This window comes from Heptranchias perlo, chromosome 2, assembly GCF_035084215.1.
Source record: "Heptranchias perlo isolate sHepPer1 chromosome 2, sHepPer1.hap1, whole genome shotgun sequence".
NCBI lineage: Eukaryota > Metazoa > Chordata > Chondrichthyes > Hexanchiformes > Hexanchidae > Heptranchias > Heptranchias perlo.
This window is the reverse complement of record NC_090326.1, coordinates 92,230,742-92,258,136: the sequence shown is the minus strand read 5'-3', so window position 1 is coordinate 92,258,136 and position 27,395 is coordinate 92,230,742. Positions and strand designations below refer to the sequence as shown.

General features: G+C 42.8%; 1 protein-coding gene across 1 annotated transcript in view; it reads right to left on the bottom strand.

Moving 5' to 3' along the window:
* The window catches only part of si:dkey-256h2.1 (uncharacterized protein LOC337520 homolog), a 209,246-nt gene that overhangs the window by 10,192 nt on the left and 171,659 nt on the right, over positions 1-27,395 (bottom strand). The window contains exons 10-11 of the mRNA XM_068004185.1: positions 17,638-17,764; positions 8,753-8,886 (exon numbers count right to left, since the gene is read on the bottom strand). Of these exons, the coding sequence (XP_067860286.1) occupies positions 8,753-8,886; positions 17,638-17,764 (261 nt within the window). The remainder of the gene's footprint in view (positions 1-8,752; positions 8,887-17,637; positions 17,765-27,395) is intronic.

Genomic DNA, 27,395 nt, shown 5'->3' with positions numbered 1-27,395 from the left:
CGCAGAGAAAATTGGCAACATATAGTGCCATTGCAGGCAATGCATACCTGTAGACAATGCACAGGTAACTACGTACAGTGTTAACACTCCCTAGATCTCAGATAACGCCCAGGTGCATGCAACGAAAATGATGTATTTACAATCTGAAACAACCCATTTGTGTATGCTCGGGAAATAATGTCATCGGGGGATTTGAAAATCTCCCATTTTGAATAAATATATAATAGCTGGAAGTGGGAGGTTAGTATCAAATCTTAGACCTAAATGTTATAAATAGAAATGTTAAAAAAAGTGTAAAAAAAGTATAAATGTTTTAGAACATTCAAGATATGGAAAAATGCTTGGAAAATATACAAAAACAGCTTGCATTTATATAGCACATTTAACATAGCAAAACGTCCCAAGGTACTTCAGAGAGGTGTAATCAGTCAAAAATATATGCTGAGACAAAGAAGGTGTTATTAGAAGGGTGAACAAAAGTTTGGTCAAAGAGATGGGTTTTAAGGAGGGTCTTAAAGGAGAAGAGGGAGGGGAGAGGCGGAGGGGTTTATGGATGGAATTCCAGAATTTGAGGCCTAGACGGCTGAAATCAGGCCCGCCAATGGTGGGGTGAAAGCGGGGGGTGGGAGTGGGGGGGGCGGTGTGGCAGTGGGATGCACAAGGGGCCAGAGTTGGAGGAACTGAGAGTTCCTGGGGGGTGGGTTTGTAAAACTGGAGGAGGTTACAGAGATAGGGTGGAGCAAGGACATGAAGAGAATTAAACACGAGGATAAGTTTTAAATTTTAGGCGTTGTGGGATCGGGAGTCAATGTAGATCAATAGAGGTGATGGGTGAGCGGGACTTTGTGCAGGATAGGTTACGAGCAACAGAATTTTGGATGAGCTGACATTTATAGAGTATGAAGGATGAGAGGCCGGCCAGAAGACTAGTCTGGAAGTGACAAAGGTATGGATGAGAGTTTTAGCAGCCGATGGGCTGAGAAAGAGGCGGAGGCAGACGATATAATGGAGGTGGAAGTAGGCCGTCTTTGTGATGGAGAGGATTTGGATCAAAAGCTCAGCTCAGGTCAGGTTGAGTAGGATGCCGAGGCTGCAATGGCTTTGGTCTTCTCAATGTTTAAGTGGACAAAATTGCAGCTCATCCAAGGCTGGATATAGGACAACAGTCTGACAACACAGAGGCAGTAGAGGGGTCGGGACAGGTGGTGGAGGGGTGGCGCTGGGCATCATCCTACATGTAGAAGTTAACCTCATATCTTCAAATGATGTTGCAGGGGGCAGCATGTAGATGAGAATGTCAAGGGGACCAAGGATAGATCCTTGGGGCACCCCAGAGATAATGGTACAGGGCAGGAAGAGATGCCATTGCTCAGAGTTGCTCTGACTACGATTGCATAGGTAAGAGTGAAACCAAATTAAGGGCGATCCCACTGAGCTGGAAAATGGAGGAGTGGTATTAGAGGAAGATGGTGTGGTTGACCATGTCAAAGGCTGCAGAGAGGTCAAGAAGAATGAGAACATAAGAAATAGAAGGAAGATGGTAGTGGTTGTTGGAGGCCAATCATCTCAGCCCCAGGACATTGCTGCAGGAGTTCCTCATTCATCAATGACCTTCCCTCCATCATAAGGTCAGAAATGGGGATGTTCGCTGATGACTGCACAGTGTTCAGTTCCATTCGCAACCCCTCACATAATGAAGCAGTCCATGCCCGCATCCAGCAAAACCTGGACAACATCCAGGCTTGGGCTGATAAATGGCAAGTAACATTCACGCCAGACAAGTGCCAGGCAATGACCATCTCCAAAAAGAGAATGTCTAACCACCTCCCCATGACATTCAATGGCATTACCATCGCTGAAACCCGCACCATCAACATCCTGGGGGTCACCATTGACCAGAAACTTAACTGGACCAGCCACATAAATACTGTGGCTATAAGAGCAAGTCAGGGTCTGGGTATTCTGCGGTGAGTGATTCACCTCCTGACTCCCCAAAGCCTTTCCACCATCTACAAGGTACAAGTCAGGAGTGTGATGGAATACTCTCCACTTGCCTGGATGAGTGCTGCTCCAACAACACTCAAGAAGCTCAACACCATCCAGGACAAAGCAGCCCGCTTGATTGGTACCCCATCCAACACCCTAAACATTCACTCCCTTCACCACCGGCTGCAGTGTGTACCATCCACAGGATGCACTGCAGCAACTCGCCAAGGCTTCTTCGACAGCACCTCCCAAACCCGCGACCTCTACCACCTGGAAGGACAAGGGCAGCAGACACATGGGAACAACACCACCTGCACGTTCCCCTCCAAGTCACACACCATCCCGACTTGGAAATATATCGCTGTTCCTTCATCGTCACTGGGTCAAAATCTTGGAACTCCCTTCCTAACAGCACTGTGGGAGAACCTTCTCCACACGGACTGCAGCGGTTCAAGAAGGCGGCTCACCACCACCTTCTCAAGGGCAATTAGAGATGGGCAATAAATGCTGGCCCTGCCAGTGACGCCCACATCCCATGAACAAATAAAATAAAAAATAGGAGCAGGAGTAGGCCATACGGCCCCTCGAGCCTGCTCCGCCATTCAACAAGATCATGGCTGATCTTCGACCTCAACTCCACTTTCCAGCCCGATCCCCATATCCCTTGATTCCCCTAGAGTCTAAAAATCTATCCATCTCAGCCTTGAAGGGATAACGCACCAGTCATTTGTGACTTTGATTTGGGCTGTTTCAGTGTGGCAGAGGTGGAACCCTGATTGTCGAGATTCAAACATGTGGAGAAGTTGGACATGTGATTTGGGAGGTGACAACATATTCAAGGACGCGAGAGAAAAGGGAGGTTGGAAATGGTGCAGTAGTTTGCAAGGAAAGAGGGAGATAGGTTCAATTGGTATCCTGTCAAATTGTGTTTTAGCCAGAGGCTGCTTTTTCTTCTGGCTTTCTTTAGGAACTGTTGCATCGGTGAAAAAATCCGATCACATCTAAGAAGTGACTGTGTGTCTTGATTCCTAGCACTATCCGTCATTTGCTTTTTGCAATCCATTTGCAGCAATTGATATGACTCATTTTGTCAAAATCGATTACTTACCTCACTAGAGTACCAAAGATTTGAAGGGCACAATATCACCACATGATTACCTGCTTCACCACCCACCTAGCTATCCTTGCCTTTTATGACACTAATAGGTGAAATGGTGCTATCATTTTGAAGGGGGGGGGGGGTGTTTAAACATTACATATTTTAAATATATGCATATCTAGCAAATATTATTAAAACAGACAAAAAGGAGATAGCCATTTTGAATTTCATGGCAGCATGCCAATTTATAAAAGGATTCTGAAAATAAGTATGAAACCTGCATTTTAAAGAATGCAAATCTAACCATTCCTAAAGTGACTGGGAAAATGCTAAAAAAGATGGTCAACCATCTTGAATTATACATCTGCAGTTCAAGTGGAATCCATAAAATCATCAGATAAACCTGCAAAATGATTCTGGTGCAATAACACTATATGATTATAATGAAATTTAAAACAATGACAAGGATAGACATCCCAATTTATACTGAGGTGGTCTCATTTTTCAATAGTTCTGCTTCAATAGTGAAGAAATCCTCCATTAAATTTGGTGCAAGTTTACTTAAATATATGTTCGTCACTGAGATGAGACTCAACTATTCATAGATACTGGAAGGGCAGAGATTGTCAATATCAATTCCTCTTACTTTTGTGACATGAGGAGAATTAAATAGTAAGTTGCAATCAATATTTCTGACTCATGCTTGGGTAAAAGATGAAACTGGGGATATTTATTTGCTTAGTTAAATTCAACTTGTTGCAAAAGAAAATACTTTTTAGTTCATAAAAGGTGTTAATTGTATCCATATGATTTATATCAATTAGTGTTAATTGTATTCAGGTGGTGTGTATCAATTGGGGACTCTCTTGTATCCATTTATATGACAGCTGATTATAAGGTGCACAATGGGTAATGTGGATCTCTGTGATTAAAGACTTGGAAGCAACTGAAGACCAGGCTCTAGTATTCTGTCCTTCACCACCTGGTTATCAAGTTTATTACAAAGGGCTGGTGTAAATTCTTGGTCTCCTCTGTCTATTTTCTATATTCCTTTCATAAATTAGTCCCTTTTGTTATTTAATAAAAGCAACACCTCTGAAATGTTCTTATACTATTAGCTAGAAAATGTTCTCTTATTAAACAGTTGCTTCTTAGCCTTCTAGCAGCATACAAGAACAATTACAATAAAATATTGCTTCGACTTGTGTTTAGAATTTCACCAAACACACTAACTTGAAAGACATGTTATTGTAGTGTTCCCTCAGGAGTTTAAATAATTTAGCTAATTTAGCGACTCGAGTTTTCTTAGATCTGTATAATGGTCTATAAAACACAGGTCTCATTTTGTCCTTGCACTGTTGACCTTTGTAGTACTACTATATTATTTCTAACATAACAGCAATATTCCTCTGATTGAATGTGTGTGTGAGAGAAACAGAGAAAGATATACCTTAATGGTTGCAGAATAAAGCCCTATAATTGTCTGCATTTTAGATTTCAATCCAGCAAGTGAGAAAGTGAGGGCCTCAGCTGTTCCTGTGTGCCTTAAATGCTTCAATCCAGTTCCTTCTGGATAGGAGTGCATAACACGAGACTATTCTTATATTCAGCGCTAACGGCACACAGCAAGTCAAATGCTATCCAGTAAGGATGGAGGTGACACATAAAGACAGGATTGAAAGTGGACAATAAAATTTACAACAGATGCTGTATAGGACAGACTTTATGAATTTTAATGGATAGAAATTGCTACTGAACTCAGTGCACAAACTCCTGATATCATAGAATCATAGAATGGTTACAGCACGGAAGGAGGCCATTCGGCCCGTCGAGTCCGTACTGGCTCTCTGCAAGAGCAATCCAGCTAGTCCCATTTCCACACCCTTTCCTTGTAGCCTTGCAAATTTTTTCCCTTCGAGTACTTATCCAATTCCCTTTTGAAAGCCACGATTGAATCTGCCTCCACCACTCACTCAGGCAGTGCATTCCAGATCATAACCACTCGCTGCGTAAAAAAGATTTTCCTCATATCGTCTTTGTTCCTTTAGCCAATCACCTTAAATCTATGTCCTCTGGTTCTTTACCCTTCCGCCAATAGGAAGTTTCTTTCTACTCTGTCCAGACCCTTCATGATTTTGAACACCTCTATCAAATCTCTTCGCAACCGTCTCTGTTCTAAGGAGAACAACCCCAAATTCTCCAGTCTATCCCCGTAACTGAAGGCCCGCATCCCTGGAACCATTCTAGTAAATCTCTTCTGCACCCTCTCTAAGACTTTCACATCCTTCCGAAAGTGCAGTGCCCAGAACTGGACAAAATTCTCCAGCTGTGGCTGAACCAGTGTTTTATAAAGGTTCATCATAACTTCCATACTTTTGTACTCTATGCCTTTACTCATAAAGCCCAGGATCCCGTATGCTTTTTTAACCGCTTTCTCAACCTGCCCTGTCACCTTCAAAGATTTGTGCACATATAAACAAAGATCTCTCTGTTCCTGTACCCCTTTTAGAATTTAGTTTATATTGCCTCTCCTTGTTCTTCCTAACAAAATGTATCATTTCGCACTTTTCTGCGTTAAATTTCATCTGGCACGTGTCCAACCTGTCTATATCCTCTTGAAGTCTACCACTATCCTCCTCACTGTTTTGACACTTCCAAGTTTTGTGTCATCTACAAATTTTGAAATTGTGCCCTGTACACCCAGGTCCAAATCATTAATATATATCAAGAAAAGCAGTGGTCCTAGTACCCACCCCTGGGGAACATCACTATATACCTTCCTCCAGTCCGAAAAATAACTAGTCACCATTACTCTCTGTTTCCTGTCACTTAGCCAATTTCGTATCCATCCTGTCACTGCCCCTTTTATTCCATGGGCTTCAATTCTGATGACAAGCCTATTATGTGGCACTTTATCAAATGCCTTTTGGAAGTCCATATTCACCACATCAACCGCATTGCCCTCATCAACCCTCTCTGTTACCTCATCAAAAAACTCAATCAAGTTAGTTAAATATGTAAAGAGTCACACAACACCTTGTTATAGTCCAACAGCTTTATTTGAAATCACAAGCTTTCGGAGCTTTGCTCCTTCGTCAGGTGAGTGAAGAGTTGCATAAAGGCACAGCATATATAGTCAGAGAACAATGCCGAAAGCTTGTGATTCCAAATAAAGCTGTTGGACTATAACCTGGTGTTGTGCGACTCTTTACATTTGTCCACCCCAGTCCATCACCGGCATCTCCACATCATAGTTAAATATGATTTGCCTTTAACAAATCCATGCTGGCTTTCCTTAATTAATCCATACTTGTTTAAGCGACTACTAACTTTGTCCTGGATTATCGTTTCTAAAAGTTTCCCCACCACTGAGGTTAAACTGATTGGCCAGTAGTTGCTAGGTTTATCCTTACATCCTTTTTTGAACAAGGGTGTAACATTTGCAATTCTCCAGTCCTCTGGCACCCCCGTATCTAAGGATGATTGGAAGACTATGGCTAGTACCTCCGCAATTTCCACCCTTACTTCCCTCAGCAACCTAGGATGCATCCCATCCGGACCGGGTGACTTATCTACTTTAAGTGCAGCCAGCCTTTCTAGTACCTCCTCTTTATCAATTTTTATGTGCTCCCGGCACCTAAAGCTCCGTACCAGGGGTATGAATTCGTACCCCTGGTATGGAGGGGTACAAATTCATACCAGGAGAGTACTATGACTTCATGCAAGTGGGAAATGTTTAACTTTTTAGCATTTCAAATCTTTTATGATTGCATAAGGAGAAGAACACCTCTTGTACGGACTGGTACATGTATGTAAGGAGATTGTCAGTTTTTAGAAATTTCCTTTCATCTTTGTGAAAAATGACTTTTTAATTATATTCCAGGAGACACACTTTTTAAAAACTATGGTCTGTTTAGGAAAGCAAACTTCATCAACAAATTGACAGAAAACCCAAGGCCAGATTTTCCTCCTGGTCCGATTTAGCACCAGATCTACAAGAGAAATGTACTTACACATGGCGGTATCGCTCTACCAAAAAAAATTCAATTTTCCTCCTTGCCAATTTTCCTCAAATGTTCACAGCAAGTTCTCAGCACTATTATTGCCCACTATAGGGAATCCCCTCTGAGTGGGAGGAAAATCTGGTGCTGCTGTTGCTGCATTAAACTGGCTATAGCTGCGGAAAGGGTCAAGGCAACCATTTGTGTCTTTACCATTTTGGCTCACTGCAATGTCAGAGACTAGTGGTTTTTCACGGCACCAAGCCCACTAACTTTAGTTTCAGTTGAGGTATAACTGTTTGCAATCCAGCAAAGGAGGTCTCAGATTTTGGCTCCAAATGAAGGCGGCCCACAAAGTGCAGTGGAAGGCAGATGCCTTGCCAATGAGTGCCACTGCCAGCAACCTTGGTAACCAATGCCAAATAAAGTTCAATGACCTCTCCAAGGCAGCCACAGTACCAAGAAGTAGTTGTATCTTGTAACAATGCACTGTAATAAGCATTACAGTACAGAACAATAAGTGCTACAGAAGAACACACTTTGGAGGAGGAAAATCCTCCTGAGGAGGCACCGTCATGTGCTCCATCATCCCCAAGCAAAGCAGAGATTGGTGGCCCGGATGGGTTATACCATAAGTTAGAGGGGTCTGCACATGTTGACGCACCCAACACAAGTTAGGAGGAGCAGGTAGAGGGACAGCTCAGGAGATGGCTTGCTGGAGGGTGAGCTCTTCTTCCAGCTTCTTTGAGGAGGACAGAGATGTGGACTTCAGGGGTGAGCTATGAAAAGAAAGCACATCCCAGAAGGGTTCATATGCAGCAGAGTGGGGAAAGATTACTTGGCTATTCAGAGGGTTATTTTCTTAAAAGGACAGTGTCCAGGATGACTTTACTTCATGGATTGACACCAATATCCTATTTCTAGGTGGAGGTTTCATGAATGAGGAAGAAGTATCCAATGTCCAGCTAGTAACTGGATTGTATAATTGGTCCACAATTTGATTAATATGAGCCTGTAATTGTTCCTTAATACCCAGGATAAATCTCCATCTGCCCAGCCAAATGAAGACAAAAAAGTATTCTTTTTTTTTTCTGCATTTAAAGGACCTAAATTTTTCATTTGCAATGTCTTATACAAACTGCTAAAATTGTAGCCAGTGCACAAGTTCCCCAGGCAACTGGAAAACAGGAATCGCCCCCAAAACATAAATAGGCAGACCACACTGGACTGCCAGACAATATCCATACATTCAGAAAAGTTACTGCAGCATTAACGTGAGATCATTTCTTGTTCAGGACTGTTTCCTCTAGAGGGAATGCAAAAGTGCAGTTGTTTGTTGCAATGTAGCTGCTGTTAGATGTATATTCCTGAGGTATTTTAAAACTATGTTCTAGTAATGCCTTTATTTTCCTCATTACCACAGCTGTTAAACCAGGTAATTTATGGTAGTAGAATTGGGAATAAAAAGGTTGAGATCAGGGATTACGTTCTTCAACTGGAGAAGTATTGAGATAATTTGAAATATCTGATTTAAATACAGTAAGGTATAAGAGACTGGACTGTAATTCATTTGTGTTGTTCACAATTTTTTTCAAATCCAGTGATTCCACCCCCCACCCCTTTTCCTTATACTCCTCCAGTGACAAAATATTTAGTTGAAGTTTACCTGCTTAGTGACGTCTGTCTTCCATGGTGCCACATCCTGTCCATCGCACCAGCCATTTCTGCCATACAGCCATGTGCCATGTTCATTGGGGACCACACCCTCTGAAACCTTGTCAGCACAACCAAAATAAGTACCTAGGTGGAACAAACATGATATTTAGGTTTATGTTCAGGTATGTGTGTGTAAAATATCTATTATATATTAAATTTGGTACATGGGGTGTGGCTTTCATTGAAAATTCATTAAGTGCCCATTACTCCTGTAGGTGAGCTCTGATACATATTTTCAACGTTAAAAGTGTCACACTGTGTGACACACTACTGTTGAATTTTGAAGCCAACTGATTATCTCAACCGTGTTTTGTTGACAGCTAGAAAAGGTCAATGCTAATTGTGCACATCTGTGAGACAGAGGTTCTAATTTCTAACATCAAAGAGATAGAGAGAGAGAGACATACACAAATGGAGAGTAAGGCAAGCAGGCAATTTCTTTCCTCATTCTAATTTGACTTCTTTTTTAAAAAACAAGTTGAATTTTGAAAGCAGACAAAGCCTTTGTGAGGGAAGGTGATAGGAAGATAAGGTAGGAGGGGAAGGGGAGGACAGAAAAGTTGAGGGTGAAGGAGTCTGGCCTCATGCCACCTGCTCTTGGGGACAGCGAGTGAAATAGGGGGGAATGGAAGGAGGATTAAGAGTAAACTGCGTGACAATGGTGCATGTGGGAGGGGAGGATACAGGATTGAGTAAGTAGTTTGAAGGGGAAGAGTTATGGATGATGGGAGTAGTTGGAAGGGAAGGAGATAATGTGAAGGTGAAGAGTATGGGATACAATGGGAGCAATAGGGTGGGGGAAGCATGAGCGATTGGGGGAAGAGGATGGGATTGTGAGCTGCTGAAGGGCACATTTTCCCCACAACCCACTCCAAATGTAGTCTGAGTGTGTACAATCTATAGGATGTAGTGCAGCACATCATCAAAGTTACCTTGACAGCACCTAGAATCATAGAATGGTTACCACACGGAAGGAGGTCATTCAGCCCATCGAGCCTGCGCCGGCTCTCTACAAGAGCAATCCAGCTAGTTCTACTCCCCCGCACTTTCCCCGTAGCCCTGCAAATTTTTCTCCTTCAGGTACCTATCGTATTCCTTTTTGAAAACCACAATTGACCCTGCTTCCACCACCCTTTCAGGCAATGCATTCCAGATCCTAACCACTTGCTGCGTAAAAAAGTTATCCCTCATGTCACCTTTGGTTCTTTTGCCAATCACCTTAAACCTGTGTCCTCTGGTTCATGACCCTTCCAGCAGTGGGAACAGTTTTTCTTTACTTACTTTGTCTAGACCCTTCATGATTTTGAACACCTCTATCAAATCTCCCCTTAACCTTCTCTGCTCTAAGGAGAACAATCCCAGCTTTTCCAGTCTATCCACATAACTGAGGTCCCTCATCCCTGGAACCATTCTAGTAAATCTTTTCTGCACCCTCTCTAAGGCTTTCCCATCCTTCCTAAAGTGCAGTGCCCAGAATTGGACACAACACCAATTGTGGCCAAACCAGTGTTTTATAAAGGTTCAACATAAAATCTTCGCTTTTGTACTCTATGCCTCTATTTATAAAGCCCAGGATCCCGTATGCTTTCTTAACTGCTTTCTCAACCTGTCCTGCCAACTTCAGTGACCTGTGTACATATACTGCCAGGTCTCTCTGTTCCTGCATCCCCTTTAGAGTTGTACCCTTAAGTTTATACTGTCTCTCCTTGTTCTTCCTTCCAAAATGTATCATCTCACACTTCTCAGTGTTAAATTCCATCTGCCACGTGTCCACACATTCCACCAGCCTGTCTATATCCTCTTGAAGTTTATCACCATCCTCCTCACTGTATACTACACTTCCAAGTTTTGTGTCATTTGTAAATTTTGAAACTGTGCCCTGTACACCCAAGTCCAAGTTATTAATATATATCAAGAAAAGCAGTGGTCTCAGCACCGACCCCTGGGGAACACCACTGTACACCTTCCTCCAGTCTGAAAAACAGCCGTTCACCACTACTCTCTGTTTCCTGTCACTTAGCCAATTTTGTATCCATTCTGCCACTGCTCCTTTTATTCCATGAGCTTCAATTTGATTGACAAGCCTATTATGTGGCACTTTATCAAACGCCTTTGGGAAGTCCTTATACACAACATCAACCGCATTGCCCTCATCAACGTTCTCTGGTGCCTCATCAAAAAACTCAATCAAGTTAGTCAAACACAATTTACGTATGAACATACGAATTAAGAGCAGGAGTAGGCCATTTGGCCTCTCGAGCCTGCTCTGCCATTTGATAAGATCATGGCTGATCTGATTGTGGCCTCAACCCTACTTTCCTGTCTACCTACTTTGCCTTTAACAAATCCGTGCTGGCTTTCCCTTATTAATCCACACTTGTTCAAGTGACTATTAATTTTGTCCTAGATTATTGTTTCTAAAAGTTTCCCCACCACTGAGGTTGAACTGACTGACATGTAGTTGCCGGGTTTGTCCTTACATCTTTTTTTGAACAAGGGTATAACATTTTGCAATTCTCCAGTCCTCCGGCACCACCTCTGTGTCTAAGGATGTTTGGAAGATTGTGGCCAGTACTTCCACAATTTCCATCCTTACTTCCCTCAGCAACCTAGGATGCATCCCATCCGGACTGGGTGACTTATCTATTTTAAGTACAGCTAGTCTTTCAAGTACCTCCTCCTTATCAATTTTTATCCCATACAGTATCTCAACTACCTCCTCTTTTATTGTGGCTTTGGCCGTATCTTCTTCCGTGGTAAAGACAGATGCAAAGTACTCATTTAGTAACTCTGCCATGCCCTCTGCCTCCATGCCTACATCCCCTTTTTGGTCTATAATCGGCCCCACCCCTCCTCTTACGACCCGTTTACTATTTATATGCCTTTAGTAGACTTTTGCATTCCCTTTTATGTTAGCTGCCAGTCTATTCTCATACTCTCTCTTTGCCCCTCTTATTTCCTTTTTTACTTCCCCTCTGAACCTTCTATACTCAGCCTGGTTCTCACTTGTATCAACAACCTGACATCTATCATGGGCCACCTTTTTCTGCTTTATCTTGCTCTCTATCTCTTTCATCATCCAGGGAGGTCTGGCTTTGGTTGTCCTACCTTTCCCCCTCGTGGGAATGTATCTACACTGTACCCAAACTATCTCTTCTTTAAAGGCCACCCATTGTTTGATTACAGTTTTGCCTGCCAATCTTTGAATCCAATTTACTCAGGCCAGATCCGTTCTCAACCCACTGAAATTGACCCTCCTCCAATTAAATATTTTTACTCTAGATTGCTCTTGTCCTTTTCCATAGCTAATCTAAACCTTATGACACTATGATCACTGTTCCCTCAATGTTCCCCCACTGTCACTAGCTCCACTTGACCCACCTCATTCCCCAGAACCAGATCCAACAATGCCTCCTTCCTCATTGGGCCGGAAACGCTCTGATCAAGAAAGTTCTCCTGAACACACTTCAGAAATTCTTCCCCTTCTTTGCCCTTTACACTATTACTATCCCAATCTATATTAGGATAGTTGAAGTCCCCCATTATCACTACTCTATGGCTGTTGCACCTCTCTGTAATTTCCCTGCGAAGTTGCTCCTCTATATCCTTCCCACTAATTAGTGGCCTATAGAATACAGCTAGTAGTGTAATGGCACCGATATTGCTTCTTAACTCTAACCAAATAGATTCTGTCCTTGACCCCTCAAGGACATCTTCTCTCTCCAGCACTGCAATATTCTTCTTAATCATTACTGCCACCACCCCCCTTCTTTCCTTTCCTATCTTTCCTGAACACCATGTATCCAGGAATATTTAGTACCCAGTCCTAACCTTTTTTGAGCCAGGTCTCCGTTATCGCCACCACATCATATTCCCATGTGGCTATTTGCGCCTGCAGCTCACCAACCTTATTTACCACGTGCTTCGTGCGTTTACACACATGCACTCTAAACCTATCTTCGACCTTCTCGTATTGTCTCTTAGTCTGATCCCACCTAATACTGTATTTTTTTCTTATTCTAGTTCTATCTGTCTCTCCCAAACCTTTGTGCACCTTGTTTCTCCTTTCTAATGCTACATCCTGGTGCCCACCCCCCTGCTATATTAGTTTAAACCTCCCCCTCCCCCCATAGCGCTAGTGAACCTCCCCATGAGGACACTGGTCCCAGCTCTGTTGAGGTGCAACCAGTCTGTCTTGAACAGGTCCCTCCTGCTCCAGAACTAGTCCCAATGCCCCAAGAATCTGAAGCCCTCCCTCTTGCACCATGTCTCTAGCCACGCATTAACCTGCCTTATCTTCCTATTTCTGTACTCACTAGCGCATGGCACTGGGTATAATCCAGAGATTACTACCTTTGAGGTCCTGCTTTTTAATTTCCTCCCTAGCTCCTGTAACTAACTAATTTTAAGAATGGCTTAGTCAAGTGAAATATTCTTGCCAAACAGAATTCAACGATAATTTATCAGTCAGGTCCTGAAATAAAGCATTAACACTTCCTTGGAGTGGTCATCTGTGTACAATTTAAGGGAGACTGCAGCCTTCACAACCACATACTTACCATGATCCTCATTATAATGATTCCACAACAAATGCAGTGATAATGTCTTTATTTTGGCTTGAAAAAAGTCAGGTAGCCAAAATAAAAGTAAGAGAGTTTAGCACTACTTATAAGATACACGTGGAATTTGTAACATAGTTTATGCTCCTAATAGAACTTTTTTTCAAAATATCTCACAAAGAAATGTTGCAAGCTTCAATCCCTTCATCTAAATTATATTGAGTTCTAATGAATTACTACGTTTCTATTAACTTTGTTAGTTTCCCACAAATATAGGAAAAAGACCATTACTGATATAATTTTAAAGCCCTGTGATTTTAACTGCCTGCTTTTTACTTGTGCTTTCGATACCAGGACATTCTGACCTCCACCACACTTTCTAGTCTTTCTCTTGTTGACCTATGTGTGAAATGAGACCGCCCTCTTTTTAAGGTACTTTCTCCCCCAAGCATGAGGTTTCCTACTCTATTGTGAAGTCAAGATGATGAGAGGCATTTTTCAAAGCCTTCACCAACATGACTGGGAGGTGCTGAGAGTGCCTGCATCACCTACATGCTCCCTAGCCTCAGCTTGGCACCTGCTCTTGGCAACATGGCTGAGATTGGGAACTCAGTGTGGAAGATCATGGGTACAAATTCCACCATACAAAGTCGTTAAAAAAGGAAATTTACATAGCATCTTACCGTACCTGTCAGAAGAATCTAAGTGCTTCCAATACAGGAGAGTGCAGTGACTTGTTATATAGGCAAATGCAGCAGCCGTTTGCTCACAGCAACATTTCACGAACAGTAGTAATATAACTTTATTCTTGGTACTATTGGTTGAAGGAGAAATGTTGACCAGGATAGTAAGAGAACTCCATGCTCTTCTTTGAATGGTACCATAGGATCTTTTTTTATTTGTTTATGTGATGTGGGCGTCGTTGGCGAGGCCGGCATTTATTGCCCATCCCTAATTGCCCTTGAGAAGGTGGTGGTGAGCCGCCTTCTTGAACCGCTGCAGTCCGTGTGGAGAAGGTTCTCCCACAGTGCTGTTAGGTAGGGAGTTCCAGGATTTTGACCCAGCAACGATGAAAGAACGGCGATATATTTCCAAGTCGGGATGGTGTGTGACTTGGAGGGGAACGTGCAGGTGGTGTTATTCCCATGTGCCTGCTGCCCTTGTCCTTCTAGGTGGTAGAGGTTGCGGGTTTGGGAGGTGCTGTTGAAGAAGCCTTGGCGAGTTGCTGCAGTGCATCCTGTGGATGGTACACACTGCAGCCACAGTGCGCCGGTGGTGAAGGGAGTGAATGTTTAGGGTGGTGGATGGGGTGCCAATCAAGCGGGCTGCTTTGTCCTGGATGGTGTCGAGCTTCTTGAGTGTTGTTGGAGCTGCACTCATCCTGCAAGTGGAGAGTATTCCATCACACTCCTGACTTGTGCCTTGTAGATGGTGGAAAGGCTTTGGGGAGTCAGGAGGTGAGTCACTCACCACAGAATACCCAGCCTCTGACCTGCTCTTGTAGCCATAGTATTTATATGGCTGGTCCAGTTAAGTTTCTGGTCAATGGTGACCCCCCAGGATGTTGATGGTGGGGGTTTCAGTGATGGTAATGCCGTTGAATGTCAAGGGGAGGTGGTTAGACTCTCTCTTGTTGGACATGGTCATTGCCTGGCACTTGTCTGGCACGAATGTTACTTGCCACTTTTCAGCCCAAGCCTGGATGTTGACCAGGTCTTGCTGCATGCGGGCATGGACTGCTTCATTATCTGAGGGGTTGCGAATGGAACTGAACACTGTGCAATCATCAGCGAACATCCCCATTTCTGACCTTATGATGGAGGGAAGGTCATTGATGAAGCAGCTGAAGATGGTTGGGCCTAGGACACTGCCCTGAGGAACTCCTGCAGCAATGTCCTGGGGCTGAGATGATTGGCCTCCAACAACCACTACCATCTTCCTTTGTGCTCGGTATGACTTCAGCCACTGGAGAGCTTTCCCCCTGATTCCCATTGACTTCAATTTTACTAGGGCTCCTTGGTGCCACACTTGGTCAAATGCTGCCTTGATGTCAAGGGCAGTCACTCTCACCTCACCTCTGGAATTCAGCTCTTTTGTCCATGTTTGGACCAAGGCTGTAATGAGGTCTGAAGTCGAGTAGTCCTGGCGGAACCCAAACTGAGCATCGGTGAGCAGGTTATTGGTGAGAAAGTGCCGGTTGGTAGCACTATCGACAACACCTTCCATCACTGTGCTGATGATTGAGAGTAGACTGATGGGGTGGTAATTGGCCGAATTGGATTTATCCTGCTTTTTGTGGACAGGACATACCTGGGCAATTTTCCACATTGTCGGGTAGATGCCAGTGTTGTAACTGTACTGGAACAGTTTGGCTAGAGGCGCGGCTAGTTCTGGAGCACAAGACTTCAGCACTACAGCCGGGATATTGTCGGGGTCCATAGCCTTTGCTGTATCCAGTGCACTCAGCCCTTTCTTGATATCACGTGGAGTGAATCGAATTGGCTGAAGACTGGCTTCTGTGATGGTGGGGATATCGGGAAGAGGCCGAGATGGATTATCCACTCGGCACTTCTGGCTGAAGATGGCTGCAAACGCTTTAACGTCCAACTGAACAGATAGAAGGTGCCTTGGGTTAACACCTTACCCAAAGGGTGGCACTTCCAATGATATAGGATTCCTTCAATATCACAATGGAGTGTTAATCTAAATTATGTGCTTAAGTCATGTTATAGGCCTTCAACTTGCAGTTTGCTGTCTCAGAGGGGAGAATACTACCAGCTGAATAACGCTGACACTCAAGTAGTAGTATTGCAGTGTGCTGTGCCATGTCAGATGAAAACTTAAAAATTATATTACTAACCATCCAAAATGCAAGACTTCTATTTTTCATTCCCTATACGCTGTAAAATTTTCATGGCAATTAATTGCTTGAAATTATCATCTGAAACTATCAGGCATTCAAAGAAAGGTGGATGGGACAACTTAGTAGTAAGTCAGCTATTGATCACATGAGATAGGACAGACTATAATAAGAATGAATTGTAACAGCATTAGAACATAAGCTCAATTTTATGTGGCCATTTTCCACTTATGAAAAGTCAGCATTAAGTTTGATACACTGCTACATTTTGAAACTGTTATTTTATTTTATATTATATTATTCAAACTGCAGAACACAGTTAGAGATTGTTTCCCCCCCCCCTCCCCGCCCCAGTACAAGCTGAGCAATGCATTGCTGCACAGAGCTTGACTGGAGCCCCACTGAATTGGAATAAATAGCACACCCTGCCCTTCACCTGGATGCAGAAATGCCCCTAGAAACAGGCAGGTGCCCCAACTGGGGAGAGGGGAGAGGAAAGGCGTACAGCAATGCTATTACCTGGTGGATTTGGGGCCTTTCAGCTGCTGTCAGAAACAGCAATCAGATGGCTTCCAGCCCTGCTGCTCCCCCTTGCCGGCCCACAAAAAGTTACTTGTATAGCTATCAGAAAATTGCAGACAGCCCCATTTTAGATCTTCCAGCCTAAAGGGACTAAGTGCAACCTCTAAGGCCCACTTTCAATTGGTGAGCTGCTTTCTGGGCGTCCGCCAGGCGAAAGCCCAGCAAAGTGAAACAGGAGGCTTTTGAAGTCACTCACACATCATTAGCATTCCATTTAAATCCTCCTGCATGTTTCAGACAGGGACTCTCTGCCCTTACTCAGGGACATCCTCAGAAACGTACATAAAGCGCAAAGGGGTGGAGACCCAACATAAAAGGTTTTTGCAACTAAAATGTTCCACATTAAATAGCACATTGAGTGCAACTATAACCTCTCCAACTCCTGATATCCATTATTCTTCATATAATACATAGTGATATTTTGGTAACCAATTTTTGACTTGGCACTTAATAAGCATAATCATTCATAATTCCATGCAGACATTATGATGCATCAACCATACTGACTGTTGGTATTTGCCAGCAAAAATATGATGTCTATGAACTCTGAAGTGTACAGAATAGGAGAAAGCAACTAGGCCACGTTTATAATGTTATTCTTTGGAACAATTAAACTCTAATTATTCACTGGTAAAATATGCATTTGTAGTAGTCACTCATACAAAAACAAACTTGAGTTCCATGCTTCCTTTTACACTATACTCTTAATAAAAGCAAATACTAATCACACATAATTCAGAAATGCTACTTGCATTCCACATGGCTTCAATATAAATTCCATGAAGTTATATAGCAGGAAAAAATGAACACTGCAAGAATATCAAAGTTTCTTACCAGCGTTATCAAATGTCTTTGAATTATTAAATATGCCGTTAATTACAAAATAATGAGAAGTGACACAGAATTCTCCACAGCCATTCTCATCACTTCCATGGCCTGTGATCACAGCATAGAGTTCAATCTGAAAGACAATAAAATGTCTGGATGAGTCATAAAAACCCCAAAAAAACATAGACTGTACTCTAAAAACTGAATGCGGTTAAGTCTCACTGTGCAATATTATTATACAATGTGTTAACAGGTTTGTATAAAATTTAAATAAAGGGATAATGCCTCCCTTAAAATAGTGGACAAAAGAATTTCCAATGAAACTGTTGAATGTTCATATAGAATCATAGAAAATTTACTGCACAGAAGGAGGCCATTTGGCCCATCGTGTCCACACTGGCTGAGAAACGAGCCACCCAGCCTAATCCCACTTTCCCGCATTTGGTCCGTAGCCCTGCAGATCACGGCTCTTCAGGTGCACATCCAGGTATTTTTTAAATGAGTTGAGGGTTTCTGCCTCTACCACCCTCTCAGGCAGTGAGTTCCAGACCCCCGCCACTCTCTGGGTGAAAATTTTTTTCCTCATTTCACTCTAATCCTTCTACCAATTACTTTAAATCTATGCCCCCTGGTTATTGACCCCTCCGGTAAGGGAAATAGGTCCTTCCTATCCACTCTATCTAGGCCCCTCATAATTTTGTACACCTCAATCAAATCACCCCTCAGCCTCCTCTATTCCAAGGAAAACAACCCCAGCCTGTCCAATCTATCATCATAGCTAAAATTCTCCAGTCCTGGCAACATCCTCATAAATCTCCTCTGCACCCTCTCTAGTGCAATTACATCCTTCCTGTAATGTGGTGACCAGAACTGTGCGCAGTACTCAAGCTGTGGCCTAACTAGTGTTTTATACAGTTCCAGCATAACATGCCTGCTTTTATATTCTATGCCTCGGCTAATAAAGGAAAGTATTCCATATGCCTTCTTAACCACCTTATCTACCTGTCCTGCTACCTTCAGGGATCTGTGGACGTGCACTTCAAGGTCCCTCACTTCCTCTACACCTCTTAGTATCCTCTCATTTATTGTGTATTCCCTTGCCTTGTTTGCTCTCCCCAAATGCATTACCTCACATTTCTCTGGATTGAACGCCATCTGCCACTTTTCTGCGCACCTGATCAGTCCATTAATATCTTCCTGCAGTCTACAGCTTTCCTCCTCACTATCAACCACACGGTCTATCTTTGTGTCATCCACAAATTTCTTAATCATGCCCCTTACGTTTAAGTCCAAATTGTTAATGTATACCACAAAAAGCAAAGGACCTAGTACCAAGCCCTGCGGCACCCCTCTGGAAACAGCTTTCTAGTCGCAAAAACACCCGTCAACCATCACCCTTTGCTTCCTGCCACTGAGCCAATTTTGGATCCAATTTGCCACATTCCCTTGGATCCCATTGGCCTTTACTTTTGTGACTAATCTGCCATGTGGGACCTTGTCAAAAGCCTTGCTAAAATCCATTTGGACTACATCAATTGCGCTACCTTCTTCAATCCTCCTTGTCACCTCCTCGAAAAATTCAATCAAGTTAGTCAGACACGACCTCCCCTTAACAAATCCGTGCTGACTGTCCTTGATTAGTCCGTGCCTTTATAAGTGACAGTTTATCCTGTCCCACAGAATTGTTTCCAATAATTTGCCCACCACTGAGGTTAGGCTGACTGGCCTGTAATTACTCGGTCTATCCTTCATTCCCTTTTTAAACAACGGTACAATGTTAGCAGTCCTCCAATCCTCCGGCACTATGCCTGTATCCAGTGAAGTTTGGAAAATGATTGTTAAAGCCTCCACTATTTCCTCCCTGGCTTCTTTTAACAGCCTGGGATACATTTCATCCGGCCCTGGTGATTTATCCACTTTCAAAGATGCTAATCCCCTTAATATTGGATGTTTATCCCATCCAATATTTCACACTCCTCCTAAACTTCAATCCCTGCATCATCCTTCTCCTTTGTGAAGACAGATGCAAAGTATTCATTAAGAACCATACCCGCATCTTCCGCCTCTACACATAGTTTACCTTTTTGGTCTCTAATAGGCCCTACTCTTTCCTTAGTTATCCTCTTGCTCTTAATGTTTTTATAAAACATCTTTGGGTTTTCTTTGATTCTACCTGCTAATATTTTTTCATGCCCTCTCTTTGCTTTCCTAATTTCCTTTTTTTAGCTTCACCCCTGCACTTTGTATACTCCTCTAAGCTTTCCGTAGTATTGAGTTCCCGGTGTCTATCATAGGCTTTCTTTTTCTGCCTTATCTTACCCTGAATGCTTCTTGACATCCAGGGGGCTCTAGATATGGCAGCCCCTTCCTTTTTCTTTGTGAGAACATGTTTACCCTGAACCCCTTGAATCACCCCTTTGAATGGCTCCCACTGTTCTGACACTGATTTACCTTCAAGTAGCTGTTTCCAGTTTATTTCTGTTAAATAGTTTATTTCTGTTTAACAGCCTGGGATACATTTCATCTGGCCCTGGTGATTTATCCACTTTCAAAGATGCTAATCCCCTTAATATTGGATGTTTATCCCATCCAATATTTCACACTCCTCCTCCTTAACTTCAATCCCTGCATCATCCTTCTCCTTTGCGAAGACAGATGCAAAGTATTCATTAAGAACCATACCCGCATCTTCCGCCTCTACACATAGTTTACCTTTTTGGTCTCTAATAGGCAACTGTAATTGTTTCCTTAACCAAAATTGCCACCCCCCCCTTTTTTATTCCCCTCTCTATCGTGTCTGAAAACCCTGTAACCAGGGATGTTGAGCATATCATACAATGTGATTTTATCACCAGAAATACATTATTTATTGAAGCATTACAAAAAAAACACTCTACTAAACTGATGTCCACTTAAGGCACATTAAAATTAGTATCGGTTTTAGATTGCAGGAAAGCGGCATTCGTGCATGATATCATAAACCTATAAAAAAAGGTTCTGCTATCAGGACAAAGTAGCTGGTTTTAACAGTGCAAACTCAAGGAGCAGATGCCACAATCCCCCACGATCTGGACTAAACAAGTGCCGATGTAAAATACTTTTAAAGAGCAACGTAATTCTATTGCTCTGATTTTAACTTGGGGCGGGATTTGGGCATGGGGTGGCAAGTCGTCCCGAACTGAGCAGTGCGAGGCCTAGGAGATTTTATTTTATCTGCATAGCCTCAGTCAGGTTCCGGTCTGAAACCGGCCGTTCCCTTCCTTCCAGCCTGCTGTTTCTAATTGGCCCTATAAAGGAATTCTCGCTAGAATTACTGCAATCCTGCAGTCACTAAAGGCTAAAATGGAGAATTACAGGCACTAACCATTGATTGCAAATGTCATTTTATGCCTGTGATTTTATTTCTCTTCAAGGATAATACGTGTGTAAAAACCATCATATCTTGCGTTTGGCAGCATATATGAAAGACTGGGAGTTTGCACATTTCTTTCTCCAGCCAACATTGTTATATTAACAACATGGGTATGTTAATTTGGAAAGAGGGACACATTGGTCCAGAAATTGGTCTGAATGGTGAACCAACAATGCTCGTCACTCCATAGATTTTTACTAACCCACTAATTTACCGCTGTCTTCACTGGGTGCACTTCCTCTAATAGGAAGCAGAGAAGAGCCCAGCGTTAGCTCCAGTGAAGCTAGGACCCATAGGAGAAACGAGAGGATCGATCTCTCCCCTCGAACAATCAGATCGTAGCATTTTTGACAAGCTGCGAAGAGTTTCTGCAAGCAGGAATGTAAAATCCAGGAAGTGAAAGGTACCACACTAAAATCATTGTAAAAACAGTATAGACAGTGAAAAAAGAGGGTAAAAAATAAACAAATTAAATAAAAGAGACAGAAGGAGAAAGTAAAAAAGAATTTTCTTAATTTTTTTAAAATAATGTTTTAATGGCCAAAAACTATTAAAATAAGGTGTAATGAGACACCACATTTTGAAAAGTTAATTTTTAGTTGTTTGACAGTCATTAAGACTGTTAAAACTTAGTTTAGACTTGGTATTTTTAAGTGTACCTGTTTTGTGGCGATATTAGTTATTTCCCAGCTGGGCAGAAGAGTAAGTTGGCGCTGATCTGTTGATTTTGTTGATTCCAGCCGGTGATATCCCTTTAATGCAGAGCTGTCATATCGCCGGCGAACCGGGGGAGCAAATTCTGCATTTCACTGCGCATGTGCGAAAGCCGGAACATGCTCCTCGATTTCGTCACTAACAACGGAGAGCGCTGTTGAGTTCACCATTCCTTTTTAAGCAATTTCTGGGCCAATGTAGATTGTAAATCCTAAGGGTCAGTACATGTTCTATTCCAGAATTCTAAAATAGCCACGTAGTATGACATTCCTAGTTTAATATTTTCATTTGGTAATCTTGGGGGGTAATTTTCTGCTTGGGCAAGAACCTGGCGAGCGGATCATCCGATTTTCATCCCATTGAAATCAAAACAGAACAGGACGGGGTTCTACAATACTTGGGCGATACATTCTGCCAAATTACTACCCAGGTGGCGCCTTTGAAAATTACCCCCGTTATTTTTAGCATTAGGTTTTCTAGATAGAAAATTGTGGGTAACACACCTGCAGTTACCCAGTGGGCCAGGCTCCCCACCAGGAGTGGGCCAAATTGGCTCACTAATTATTTCTAAAATGTTGTTGAAAGGAAGCTCTGAGAGACTTGCCTAAGATCTAACAGTAAGAAGCTTTGTGTACTTTCGCTTCTAGATCAAGGACGACTTTGATTTGAGTATGATCGGCACTGATATTTACGGGAAGGCGGGGGGGGGAGCGGGGAGCGCGGTAGCAAGGCGGGGGGCGGGGGGAGGGAACCCGGAAATGCCGGGAATGGGGAGGTTCTGCTGAATTTAATGGCAGGACCTCATTCTCATTTTTTTACCCCGTTTCCCGCCCGGCAGTCGGCCAGATCGACATGCTGGCCGACTGCCGGGCAGGAAAGCCAGTGAGAGAAGGCCACAGCGGGGACCATTGGGGATGGTCCCTGGCAACCAGAAAACATTGCGAGTTGGTGGGGGTCACTGATCACGACAGCAAGGAAAGGCCGCGGTCGGCAGAAGATTTGCTTGAGGGGTTGGGGGGGAAGCACTCCTTCTCCTTCTAGTCCACATGCAGTGCTATAAAAATCACTTGCCTGCTGGATCCGGCATCTCCCACCTCCCTTTAGCTGCCAGGTTTCCCAACCCCTAGGAAACCCGGCCGGTCAGTGTTAAATTTAAATCATTGCCAAAATATCGGGGTGGGGAGGGTTAAAACTCCCCCCGGTATGTTAACTGTTCCTTCACAATGCAGTCAGCTGTTTACTCGTTCCTTATATTACAACTGTCAGAATGGCTTAGTTAGTACTCTCACTTCAGAGTCAGAACCTTGTGAATTCAAGATACACTACGGACTTAAGCACATAATTTAGGCTGTGGCAGCGAGGGAGACATGCCATCATTTGGATGAGACGTTAAACCAAGACCCATCTGCTTGCTTCGGTGGAGGTAAAAGATCCCAAGGTACTGTTTGAAGACAAGCAGGGATTTGTCCTGCTCTCCTGGCCAACATTCCTCCTTCAACTAATACCACAAATGATCTGGTCATTATTCTCCACATACCACAGAATGCTGTGTGAAAAGCCACTGTGAATTTGCCTACCTAACACCAGTATTAATTTCAAAAGTAATCCATTGCTTCAACAATACTGCATTCCTAGCTGGTTTTAGAATTGTGTTCGCTAACATTAACCTACACATAGCTTTGGGACACTGTGGAAATTAAAGGCACTATATCAATGCAAGTTGTTTCTTTTTTCATTATGCATGCCCAGAAAGGGCTGATGAAGTGCATGGAGAGAAATTTTGTCGATAGCTGGAGAAATACTGTCCCATGGAATGGAGATAAAGCAAATGATTGTGGCTGGGAAGACATAAAAGTACTTAGCACAGATCTTGAAACCCAGTGAAGCTATGCGTAGGCTAGCTTTAGCCACCACATTTCCATTAGTGTATTAGTTTTGAATTGCTGTAACATGGAAAACAGTTTAAAATGTAGTTAGAGGGAATCCCCAACTTGGAGTTTCTTTCAAATGTTTATTGGTAATCCATTGTGTAAGTACATAAAGTCAGCTTTCAGTGTTGTCATGAATGAGTGGTTAGTGGCTAAGAGCAGTAACAATAGTGTGTGTTAGACTTGGTGCTGAGGTGCTGGAACCAACACAGTCTACTCCTCTTAATTCAAAATTGTTCAATTAAAATTAATTGTTATTTCAAATTGAAATCGTATAATAAAGCCTCCTATGCAGTTTTACTACAGGATTATTTTTTTTTAAGCAAAAGTAACAGTGAATTAATAAGGGTGATGAAGGTGTGGCAACATTAATGCTCCTCAGGCATTATGTACCTGCAATACTGACAGCTGACCTCACGCTATAATACAAGGCCAGCTCATTTACATGATGCGCTAGTGGCACATCGGGACCATAGGGCGGGTTATCCAATGAGTGGCTTTTTGAGGGCTGCTGGTCACTGTAATACTGTCTTACTACTGAGAGGGAAAAATAGCTAGAGCAAGTCAACAAAGCAGTATAGCTCTATTTCAGGATGCAGGTTTGGAGGTCTTGCTGCAGGAGGACCTGCAGAGAAGAGTGATCCTTTTCGGAGTTGAAGAACATCCTCGAAGAGCAGCATCAGAGCTGGTTGGATTGAGGTGGTTGAAAGAGTCAATGCTGTCTCACCCGTACACTAGGTAAAGAAAAGGTTTGCTGATCTCCGAATGGTTGATAAGGTAAGTGTGCTCACATATTACAATCTAAGATTTATTTAATATTACAATGTCAGAATTAGATCTGAAAGCTGTGCAGCTGCCCACGCCTACTCTCACACAAATTTCTGCCCGAGTGTGAGGCAGCAGAGAATGGTAGGAGGTGACGTGGATGATGGAGATGTTGAAGCCACATCTGTATCATCCATCAGTTCTGCTGAAATGACTCTTAATGTAGCAGAAAGCGTGCAGACCGAGACAGTCACTGCAGTAGTATCCATGGCACCTGCAGGGCCATCCAGTGATCCAGCTAGAGGCGGTACTGGACCACCTCCATCTCTGAAGCATGCACTGACACCCAGCAGCCATCCATCCATCTAACTTCCTTCTCTCAGTGGGGAAACATTTAGAAGCTGCACATAATTAGGAAGTAGAAGGCACACATAATAAATAGGTGCAAAGGGGAATCACTGGGGTAAAACAAATTTGCACTGTACATAGTAAAGGTAACTGGTACTTTAATGTGTCATAATATTTAATTTGAGCAGAATAAGCAAGTTGCGGAGAAATACTATGGTATTCATGGGTCTTATAGTAAGGTCGAGAGCAATGGGAGGATATTGGGCACAGGTGCAGATGACTGCTGTGCTTTGTACGGCATAGGCACTTAAATAAAGGGTACATTTATTGTAGTCTGCAATAAGACTGTTTCAGGTGAACAGAAGGCATCCCTTCTGGTTCCTGATTGGGGTTCTCTTCTGCCAATGATGGAGACCAGCTCTGTTCTCCATGAGCCATGGCATTGGCTCTTTGCAGAACAAAGTAATATAAAGTAAAGCTGATTGCGATAATTCTGAATACCTTGGACTGCAAGCAAGACTCCCCTGATAGGTTGAGATTGAGGCATCTGAAACTTTGTACCTCTCTTCAGGTCTAGTCAGGGATCTGGTGGATAGCTTTGATTCCATAGTGGCCAGTTGTGGGGAAGCAAGAAATCCTTGGCCTGGGCAAACAATGCATGTACAATATAGCTGTGCACTGCAAGTTGGGAGATTCATCAGACAACTCCTGCTGTTGCTCGGAATGACCCATGCCATAAAATTTCACGCCAGTGATCACCTTGATAGCCACTGACAGAGCAGTTCTCAAAGTGATTTCCAGGTCTAGATGCAGGAGACTGAACAGTTCTGTTATGGCCTCTGGTAAACTATTGTCTTTGTATGCAGACCTCCTTAGACATGTGCAGGTATGAATATCTTGGTCTGTATATATATATGAATTGGTCCTTCTTGAGCACCTGAGATGTAAGAGCACCTGCTTTGCCTGCCTCCATGGTCCTCCTCTTCCTCCTTCAAATAGAAGGGGATGCCCAGTGGGATATCCTTAGGTGCTGTGTAGGCTCCATGTAATTGCAAATCCACTGGCAAACAGATGACTGTCTGTTAAAATAGAGCTACTTCCTATAACTACCAAACAGACTCCCCTTTAAGAAAAGGCCCCAACATAGCTGATTTTGGGGCCTATCATTCAACACCAATTTCCTGAGTCACTACAGCACTGTTTAGGTGCTGAGACCTCATTGAAATATATTTTGGCCCCTTTATGAGCCTAGTGCATGTGACCTCAGAGATCCACAGGTGCTTCCCCACCACATCATGCTGTGCTAAGTGCAATGGATGTACAGCATCATGTCTGGTCCCTCAATGTTATGGTCACCTGGGCTCAATACAGATCTGCACTATGGACGGTGAGTACGGCATTATCGGCCTCCAGCATCCATTAATTTTGGAAACTGCATAATGGCGTACATTGTTAGAGAAGAAAGCAGTTGGCAAATTTTACAAATAATTTTTGTTAAGGTATTAAATAATGGTAAAAGTCTGTGGAGAGACGGGCTGGATAGTTTTTGAGAAACAAGGAAAACCTGGGATACTTTTTATGAAGCTGTTCTTTAATTAGTTAGCTCTGTGAAGATCCAAAAGTTAATTCTTGAGTAATTATTGTGAACTGTAGAACTAAAATCTATATTAACAAGAAACATTAATCATTAGACCTTAGCCCATCTCACGTCTTTGCAGAAATGTTTTATTGCTCATTATGATTTGGTGGTAAAAACAGCTCTATGTGGGAGTTTAACAATCAGCCTTTGACTACTGCAACAGCATTGCTGTATGAAAGTAAAACAAAAATACACTTTAGTAAAATTTCTCTACCTGTTCAAGGTTATCTTAATCTGATTTATAATACTGAGTATTGAAGATTAACAAGAAAGATTGTGGGTTCAGCGGGGGCGGTAAACTGGTGGTAGCAGATGAGCCTCCCGTTTTAGGCCTTGCCCAATTTTCCTCGGGCGGGATGTATAACGAGCAGTCAATCCATTACTGTCAGTTTTCTGCCCCACTGAAGTTGAAAATTACCCATATTATGTGGGAACAGATCCATATCATAAACGATATATGTTTATATTTTTAAATACTCAAAAGATTAGCCTAATTTTGAAATATTAGGCCGGATTTTGCTGTGAAAATAATGGAGAGCCTAACAGCATTATTTCAGTGCAAATGATAGAGCAATTTCTGGTGACCGCACATACGCAGTTAAAGGTGGAAATCAGGAAGTTGCTCTACCAGATGCTCTGCTCTTCCGTAAGCTTCGCGGGAAGGACATCTCGCGGCTGGCTCACCGTTCAGATGAATGGAACAGCGTAAAGTTCCTTCACGGCCCTGATGGATACGAAGCAATCGCGCCAAAAAACGGTACGTCAAATTATTTAAGTCTAATTACCCTTTTTAACGGCGTGTTAAGTGTTAATGATTACCAAACTACCTCTCTCGCTCCGAAAATTAACTTTTACAAGTGTGGAGTCTCATTTCTTCAGATCTTAATTGTTGTTGGACATGTAAAAAAATACTTTTGTTTCTGTCTCTCTTATCTCTGTCTTTTAATTCAATATTTCT